Source organism: Orycteropus afer, unplaced genomic scaffold (genome assembly GCF_000298275.1).
Source record: "Orycteropus afer afer isolate SDZICR_OR568_19922 unplaced genomic scaffold, OryAfe1.0 scaffold00106, whole genome shotgun sequence".
NCBI classification, from domain to species: domain Eukaryota; kingdom Metazoa; phylum Chordata; class Mammalia; order Tubulidentata; family Orycteropodidae; genus Orycteropus; species Orycteropus afer.
Window position 1 is genome coordinate 5058503 of NW_006921693.1, and position 10178 is coordinate 5068680.

The 10178-nt window shown below is 41.3% G+C and overlaps 1 protein-coding gene across 1 annotated transcript in view; it reads right to left on the reverse strand.

Annotated features, from left to right (window-relative positions):
* NSMCE2 (NSE2 (MMS21) homolog, SMC5-SMC6 complex SUMO ligase) overlaps window positions 1-10178 on the reverse strand; it is a 330848-nt gene that overhangs the window by 246443 nt on the left and 74227 nt on the right. The window contains exon 2 of the mRNA XM_007943401.1: window positions 8220-8326. Coding sequence (XP_007941592.1) covers window positions 8220-8326 — 107 coding nt within the window. The remainder of the gene's footprint in view (window positions 1-8219; window positions 8327-10178) is intronic.

Sequence of the window (10178 nt, forward strand, 5' to 3'; positions counted from 1 at the left end):
CAGGGGGCAGAAGTGTATGGAGGGATGGACACTGGGAAGAGGTAGCTATGGGGAGGAAATGGGAGGGGAGCTGTTGCAGCATTGTGGTAAACTGTGGTCAATGACATGAGACAAAGTATATGTGAACTGCTGTATGGAAAGTGAATTTGCTCTGTAAACCTTCACCCAAATCACGATAAAATAAAGGGCATGTATTTTTATCACTGATTGAAACTAATATGGACCTGTTATGCTATTTATCATCTAGTTTTGTGACTCCTGTCCTTTGTTTTTTGAATGTTTTATTGAACTTTATGTGAAAGTTTACATAGCAAATTATTTTCCAACCAACAACTCATCCGCAAACTGTTCCGTGGCACTGGCTGCAATCCTTGTGATGTGTCAGGACTCCCCCCTTTTCCTCCCTGGGTTTCCCGTTTCCAGTTTCCCTGTCTCTTCCTGCCTTCTCATCTCTGGTGTTAGGCAAATGTTGACCTTTGGTCTTACACAGTCGACTGTTCCAAAAGCACATCTTTCTCAGGTACTACTGTTTACTCTACAGGCCCATCTATGACTTCTCTGAAAGGTGACCTCCAGGAATATCCTTAGTTTCAAGTTAGAAGGGTGTCTTATGTTGACAGTCTCAGGGGTTCCTCTAGTCTCTTTCAGACCAGTAAGTCTGATCTTTAATTGAATTTTGTTCTACATTTTTGTTCCCATTCTAATTGGGACCTTCTATTGCAGGCGGGCACGGGGCTCAGGGGCTACTTTTTGCTTGGGGATGGCTCTATTTTAAGGCCAGGGCCCAAAGTAAGTGGGTGCAGAGGGGTTAGGAACAACTAAGGGAGATGAACGTGTTTGTCAGTTTGTCATCCTGTGGTGGCTTATGTGTTGCTGTGAGGCTGGAGGCTATGCCACCAGTGCTGCAAAATGCCAGCAGGGCTACCCATGGTGGACAGGTTTCAGCAGCGCTTCCAGACTCAGACAGACTCGGAAGAAGGAAGGGGTCATCCACTTCTCAAACAATTGGCCAGTGAAAATCTTATGAATATCAGTGAAACACTGTTTGATAGATCACTGGAAAACTTTATAAATAGCCCTGAAACACTGTCTGATGTAGTGCCGGAAGATGAGACCATCAGGTCATAATGCACTCAAAATTTGGCTGGGGTAGAGCTGACTCCTCAGAGTAGAGATGGCCTTAATGATATGGATAGAGTAAAGCTTTCAGGACCTCCATTGGCTGATGTGGTGTGACTCAAAATGAGTAGAAACAAATGCAAACATCCATTAATAGCTGGAACATGGAATGTACGAAGTATGAATCTAGGAAAATTGGAAGTTGTCCAAAATGAAATGCAATACATAATGATCGATATCCTAGGCATTAGGAAGCTGAAATGGACTGGTTTTGGCCATTTTGAATCAGACAACCATATGATCTACTACGCCGGGAATGACAAATTGAAGAGGAATGGTGTGGCATGCATTGTTACAAAGAGTGTTTCAGGATCTGTCCTGAAGTACAATGGTGTCAGTGATAGGATAATATCCATACAGCTACAAGGAAGACCAGTTAATACTACTATTATTCAAAACTATGTACCAACCACCAAAGCCAAAGTTGAGGAAACTGAAGATTTCTATCAACTTCTGCAGTCTGAAATTGACCAAACATGTAATCAGGATGTGTTAATTATCACTGGTGACTGGAATGCAAAAAGACAGAGAACTTCCAGAAATGCAAGGATTCAGAAGAGGACGTGGAACAAGGGATATCATTGCTGATATTAGGTGGATCTTTGCTCAAAGCAAAGTATATTAGAAAGATGTTTACTTACATTTTATTGACTATGTAAAAGCATTCGATTGTGTGGATCATAACAAATTATGGATAACATTGAGAAGAATGGAAATTCAGAACACTTCAATGTACTCATGAGGAACCAGTACATAAATAATCTGAGAAGCTGGAATATATGAAGAAGAATGGGGCATCAGGATTGGAGAAAGACTCATCAACAACCTGTGATACACTGACGACACAACTTTGCTTGCTGAAAGTGAGGATGACTTGAAGCACCTACTGATGAAGATTGAAGACTACAGTCTGCAGTATGGATTACACCTCAATATAAAGAAAACAAAAATCCCCACAACTGGTCCAATAAACAGCTCTACAATAAATGGAGAAAAGACTGAAGTTATCAAGGACTTCATATTACTTGCTTCTACAATCAACACCAATGGAAGCAGCAGTCAAGATATCAGACGATGTATTGCACTGGGTCAATCTGCTACTAAAGATCTCTTTCAAGTGCTGAAGAGCAAACATCCTTGAAGTCTAACGTGTGCCTAACCCAAGCCATGGTATTTTCAATCACCTCTTATGCATATGAGAGCTGGACAATGAATAAGGAAGACCCGAAAAAGAGTTGATGCTTTTGGGTTGTGCTGTTGGAGAAGAATGTTAAGAGTACCATGATCTGCTAAAAGGACTAACAAATCTGTCCTGGAAGAAGTACAGCCAGAACGCTCCTTGGAAATGAGAACAACCAGACTTCGTCTCACCTACTTTGGTTGTGTTGTCAGAAAGAACCATTTCCTGGAAAGGATATCATGTTGGTAAAGTGGAAGGTCAATGAAGAAGGGGAAGGCCCTCAATGAGATGGAATGACACAGTGGCTGCCACGATGGGCTCAAGTATACAGCAATGTGATAGTTGGAGCTGTGTGTCAACTTGGCTGAACCCCAGTTTTGTGTGGTTGTTCCCATGATGGGATCGATGACTGTGTTCTGAGTGGCCAATCTGTTAAGGGGAGTTTCCCCAGAGGTGTGGCCTGCTTCCAGTATATCCAGGGGACATCCTGGGAAGAGAGACATTCTTCTGTGGATCGGGATTCTGTTGTACTGCCTACAACTGTCCGTGAGTGAGCAGTTCACTGTTCGGCCAGGAGATCTTGGATTCGTCATTCATTGGAGTCAACAGCCAGTGTACTCCCTGCCACCCTTGAGCTCCTCGGCACCTGTGGTTGCGGGAGCCAGGAAAAGCCTCCAGCTTGACGTTTGATCCAGGGACTTTGGACTTGCCGGCTTCTATATGTGTGTGAGCCATTTTCTTAAGATAAATTTCTCTCTCTCTCTCTCTCTCTCTCTCTCTCTCTATATATATATATATATATAAGCTTTGCTGGTTTTTGTTTCTCTAGAGAACCCAGTCTAACACAAGCAAGGATCGTGAAGCTGGCACGGGACCAGGCAGTGTTTTGTTCTGCTGTGCATATGGTCACTATGAGTCAGAGACAACTCGATGGCACCTAACAACAAATAGCACTGTAGTCAGTCCTAGTCAGACTGGTCGGCAGTGGAAGATGGGTACCATCTAGTTCTTCTGGTCTCAGATTAGAGGGGGCTGGCTCTTGTCCTTTTCACCAGGGGGATTAAGGTTTTAAAAAATTGCAAGGACCACCAACAAGATAGGTGTTGGACTTTGATCTCTTATTTTTTGGGGGGAGGGGGGCACATACTAGATTGTGAATCTGAGGATTCCTTGAACTAAATAAATTGTTACCTTCCTTTCCCCCTCCCCCTCAGGAATCTAAAGCCCACAGGATGGAGACTAAAGATTTAGTTTAAACAAAGACATAAACATGGAATCAGAAATATACTGTATTTATTTATCATCGTATTTATTCAATAAACTCTTATGGGCTGTGTCTGACCAGTGAAGTGACTTGAGAAGCAGATATCAGGAATGAATCTATTCTTAATCAATTACTAACAAACTTACCTTACTGATCCTAGGAGGTACCCAGATGACTGAATCACTGAGGAGCCTTAGGTTATGCAACTACCCTACATATTTTAACTTCCACTGTATAAAAGTACCTCATGAGAACCCTTCTCCAGCCTAATTCTCTCAAAATTACATTAGTGTAAGGATTGCTCAAGGTCCTTGGAAACTCTGACGATAAGATAATCTGAAACAAGATGCTTTCATTTCATGCAAAAGTCACACAGACAGAGAAGTGACCAGTAATATTTGACTTTCATCATGGAATAATGTCACTTCTTCAGGAAGGAGTCCCTCCCTCAGTCTCCCAGTAAACATAGGGCCCCTCAGTTACCAACTCTCCCTGCACACTTTATTTTTCCTTTGTAGCACACACCTCCAATTGCAATTGAGTCGATTCTGACTCAGCAGACCCTACAGGGCAGAACAGAAATGCTCCACAGGTTTTCAAAGGCTGTAATCTTTACAGAAGCAGACTGCCACAACTTTCTCCTGTGCCGCAGCAGTGGGTTCAAATTGCCAACCTTCTGGTCAGCAACCGAGTGCTTAACCACTTTGGCACCAGGGCTCCTTGCACATACCACAACCATCAGGAAATGATCTCTACGTCGCTCTTTGTTAAATGTTTTGTCTCCCCTTCTAAACTGAAGACATGCTGAAGATGAGAGTCAGGTGGACCTTGATGTCCTATTTCTTGCATCTAGAAGTGCTAAGAGAACATAGGTATCTAGTAATATTTACTCAATGAATGTTTGAGAACAAAAACGCAGCCAGTGGCATCCCTTCAATGTACTCAAATAATTAAAGCTTAGACATCAAGTAGGGGACAGGGGACACCAGGTCATCAGGAGCCTACCGTTCAGGACACCACTCTGATCTCCACATGAAACTGAGAAAACCATTTCCTGGCAGGAACAGTGACAAGACAATGAACTCTATCGTAGTACATCTGTGTCCCACCTTACAGCTGTTGAACGCCTTTATCCCGTGTGTGGTCTCATGACTAAAAGTCTCCAGGGTGGTCCCAAAGTGGGACACTTTGAGGCTCTCTGAGAATTTTTTTAAGTTGTGACAGGTATATAATCCATTTATCTGGAAAGTTTTCACAAATGACTTTTAGACTCTCTGGGAATTTCTGTTTTTCAGTGCTCACTGCATAATACTCCTGCCATAAACTAGCTGCAACAAAGTCCCAGTTTGCCAGAGATTTTTTTTACATTTCAGAGCACTGAAATAAAGCCGATTCTAAGTAAAACATCCAGGCAGCGCAGAACGTCGTGGCTCTATTTTCTTAAAGGACAGAGAAATGAAATCCGAGCGTTGTTGCTGATACCAAAGGGATCTGTCAGGGCTTTGCTGGTAAATCCATCTATGCCTCTAAGTCCCAAAGTAAACTTCTAAACCTTTCAGAGGTGTACAACTTCAGAATTCTGCGAAGATAGGCGTGGAAGAGAGAGATTTAGTTCAAAATAAATAAATAAACACGACAGCTCTTTATGATTTTTTTTAAAAAGTTTGTTTTCTTGTCAACTTTCTCTATGTGCAAATTCATAAAAAGGAAGACCACCGATATTTTGAAATTAACTTCAGAGGAGTGGATTAGAACCTGAGCAGACCTGGTAGTAAGAGAAGGACTGCAGCTCTGAAAGCCCACGACTGGGCAGGAGGTTACATGGGGCTGGGGCGGGTTTGCACTGTGTGCCTTCTTTCTTCGTCCTCTTCTTCTGAGAAGCCAGGAATACCTCACGTTGTAACTTAATTAGCTTCTACCTAAGTCCTGAAATGGTTCTTAAAACCCAGAGCAGCACAGGTCAAAGATAACGAAAAGTACAACTGAACAAAGTATTAGTTTTTAAGGTCTTACTACATGCCTCCAAGGAATACATTTGAAAATCTGGGCAAAGGCAATAATATCTGGAGTCGCTATCAAATTCTATGAATTTCATAGATAAGAACATCAATACACAGTATCTAATCTGAGTCCCATGTGATCTTGTGAAACAGGCAGGCCATGAATTTTACAGATGACGAAAACTTCCATGAGGTTAAGTTCTTAACCAAGGATCATAATTTAGAAAGTGGAAGAGCCACAAATGGAAGGACTTCTAATCCTGAGACCAGCGCTATTTCTAGCAAAAACTATACTACCCTGGCCCCTCCCAAGCTACTGATCATTATCTTCCCCATCACCAAAACAAGCTACAAGACAGCAACGCCCATAACTTCATGCGTTTTGTAAATGGGGTAAAACACTTCTCTCATAATAAAGGTCATATCCCCACTCTACCCTTATGTGGTTTCATGTCTCAGAAATCTTATAAACCCACATGATTTATTCCTCTCGGTATTTTATCAAGCTTGCACATAAAGCATAACTTTGCATCAGAAAAGGCAAACAAAAACACTGTTTCTACTCTTATGAAGGACCAGGGACTCTCCCACCTAAGTATTAGAATCATAAAATCTAATTACTCCCTCGTCTAATGGTCTAATGTGACGTGAGGGCTGAAAAGTGGGATAAACACAAAGCACTGATATTCCCACATATAGTAGGATGAAGGGAAAGGGATGACACGGGGATTATCAAATGGTGAGGGACAGGGCACTCTCTGTGTTTGACTTTTTTCTTTTACAAGTGACTCAGCTTCTTGAAGTAGAAAGAGTTTAATTCTTAATGTAAAAATAAATACCTTAAATGTTTATGAATCCAAAATTTAAAAGAGAAATCAACAATAAGTTTTTTCACTCCAAAACTTGATTTTCTTATCTATAATACACACTATGTTGTTGTACTTGCACAATATGAAAGTTAGAAGACTTATCAAATAAGCTCCATAGAATGGAAGGGTCAAAGCAAGACCAAGCCATCTAATAAGCCTAACTCTGATCTTCAGTAGCAAACATCAGACACCCTCTATAAAGCCAGCCTTGTTCTTTGAAGTCAGTGGTTTTCAACCCTGGATATACATTAGAGTATGTTTTGGGCAATCTGCTTCTGTAGTGATACTGCCTCAGAAACCCAAGGAAGGGTCACTGTGAGTCGGATCCCACTCCATGGCAGTGAGTTTGGTTTTGGTTTGGTGTCCCAACCCTACCCCAGACCAATGAAATGAGAATCGCTGAGGGCAGGGACTGGCTGATTCTAGGGTTCAGCTGGGCTTGAGAACCTCTGCTGTTAGAGCTTTGTTACCCAGTTTCTTATCCCCCAACATCATGCCGTTTTCATATTTTCCCATGGAAGAAATACAGTGCCAAGACTAACAGTCTTGATGGCTAGAATCAGAAATTCACAAGTTAAATGAGTTAAATATTATGTCTGCTGAGACACTCTTCTTCAAATTAGTCACAAACAGTGACTTAATAAGTGTCGAGTTCTTTCCACTCATGGTGACCCCTTGGGCGTAAAGCAGAATGGCTCTGGAGGGTTTCCAAAACTGTGCCCTTTCAGAAAAAGATCACCAGGGCTGTCTTCCAAAGCACCTCTGGGCGGGTTCAAACTGCCCACCTCTCAGCCAGTAGCTGAGTGTTTCACTGTTTGTGCCACCCAGGGACTCCTGTACTTAATAAACATTAACCCTAAAAGCAGAAGACTTCATATAATTATGTAATACACATGTAATAAGCTCCCTGTAATAAGCTTAAGTATTCATAATTAAATATTTATATTCCAGTGAATAATAGCCAATTTCGGAAAATCCTTGATTTCTGGCTTTTTCCCACAGCTACATGTATGAACAAAGAAAGAAAGAAACCAGAAGTGCAAGGGCACTCCATGACACAGGTAAACCAAAATCAGTTCAGCAGGGAGTTTCCACTGCTCCAAGGACAAAGGACTTCTCAGAAACATGACTGCAACCCTATTGCTCACTTCTTGCGCAACACAGTACTGAAAGGGATGCTGCTATGTTCCCACCTCAACTGCTTATGCTGTTGGACTCAACAAAGATAAGTTTGGCTCCTGGAAAAACCAAAATGCCAATTTTCTTTATTTTTCAACTTGCTCCAAAACTCTTTCATACTATCTGATTGTGGGAATTTTGCAATAGCTCTAGAGTAGTTAAAACTGGAGAATGAGTAACTGAACCTGGTCTAAACTGTGTACGTAAGCAGACTTCACAATAAAAACAAGTCCAATACAATGTTTAGCATTGTATAAACAATTTACCCAAGTTCAAAGGAGGTTTAGACTAAAAATTTCAAGACAAGAAATGCAAGAAAAGCTAAAATTGATTTAATATCCTAATTAACCTAGCTGGGAAAATATTTAAGATTCCTATTCTATGAGACTTCCTGGTTAAGAGGAAATTCACAGCTGCTACAGTAAGGATAAGGAAATATTAATGGCTGGAGAAGAATTTTGATTTTGCGTTCATATTTCTCGGTCAGTGAGTTGTAACCAAATATAACCAAGTGAGTGGGTAGGAACAAACATAAACCTTCAACTTACATGATTTATTGCAGACTGAACAGCCTTTATGTAATGGTTTAGCTCCCGATCCATTACAGCAAATTCAACCATCGCCTTGTCCATACTGTATTCGCTACTCACTTCAGCTGAAAAAAAAAGATAGAAACTACTATTTTCAACTCAAAATACCATATCTGAAAAAGCCGACACCAGTATCATGCACCCAGAGTGTTCAGAAGTTCATAGTGGCACCTAACAAAGGCAACGCCTTTCCTCCTTTGCTGTTTCTGACACATGCTTGACAAATCACATTTTAAAAAAGAAGTTACTACTGCAATAGAGAAACAAGGATTTAAAAAAAAAATTACAAAACAATCACAGAAATGATCTGAAAATATCCTGTGGTTGGTTGCTATCTGATATGGACATTCTCATGGGCTCTCCTCAAGATGTCACTGTGGAAGTCTCCTCTATTTCTTGTCTGCAGCTTCTGGTCTCTCTCACACCTTTCTGGAGCAGATCAAGATAGGCAGACTTTACCCTGAAGTTGACCAGATTTGGCATCACTTCCAGACATGGTATAATTCTCAGTTCTTTTTAGGACCAGCTACCTCATCCCCTCTTGTGTTTGTCCTTTGTTGCCTACACTATTATTCACCACTTATGTTCTTAAGCAGACCTGTCTCAAAATTCTTGAGCACAGAACCTCAATTGAGGCTGCCTGTAAAAACAGTTGACCTCCAAAGACTTTTCCATTAGGCCCAAGACTGACCCAGCCACCATTCACTGTCACCTTCGCAGTGATCTCTTTGGTCTTGTTTTTCAAACTGCTATCTGGTTGAGGTCTCACGTGTACCCAAGGGACCTTGGCAATGAAAGCCATTCATTCTATTTTATAAGAAGGAAGATGGGGCAATCTTCTTCCATAGTGATGCTGCCTCAGAAACTCAAGGAGGAGTCACTATGAGTCGGGTCTGACTCAAAGGCACATAACAACAACAACAACGACAGTGGTATTAAGTTGCCATTGAGTCAGTCCCCAACTCATGGTAACCTCAGGCCCAATGGGATCAGACCAGTGTGATGAACACAGTGTGTTCACCTGCTGATTTCTCTGAAGTACACTGCTAGGTCTTTCTTCCTAGTCGGTCTTAGTCTGGCACCATTGCTGCAACTTATAAGAGAAGAGTCCTAGAAGGCTTCAGGTTGCAAGAAGATTTCTGAGTAGAGCTCAAAGTCAAAACCACTTTTCTTATCCTAACCCTGACTACCCTCCCTTTGCCAAACAGGGTCAGGGGAGGCTAGGAATAGTCCCATCTCTTCAGTGTGCCACCATTCTACAAGCAGGTATTGATGACAGTCAATCCCCACTCGTGTTAATCAAGCATCTTAGGTTATATTTGAATATTCACTTAAAGCCAATAATGCATGGGGAAATCTCATGAAGCAACATCAAGTCATTTGGCAAGACCTGCATAAAAAACCTGGCCCACAATTAAGCAACTGTTCTAAGAATTTAGTACAATAACTACCTGAAATATGTCCCCTTACCCTTGCCCCATCAAATCAAGCCAGAGGGCCAGATAAACCCTGATTTATGTTATAATATTATAATTGCTCCCACAAGTAGGCCCATGCCAAGGCTGTCCTCCTACAAACCTTCAGGTCTGTACCTAGTGGCTCTGGTCAGAACTATCCCAAACACTATGTCAAATACTATGGACTGATAACTGTATGACAGTACTGAACAGTATTCAAACTGTTATTTAGACCAGCAAAGACCACAGCATTAAAACCATTCTTTTTATTTTTTTTTTTCAAATTGCCTTCCCTCTCTTCCCTTCCAATCCCCTCCCCAGTAACCAACAAAGAAAGTTTTCTTCCATGTATAAACTTTTCCATGACTTTTTACAGTAGTGGACTAATACAATATTTGCACTTCTATAATTGACTTTGTCTACTCGAGCTGCTCTCTGAAATCTTCTGTTCAGCTCTTTT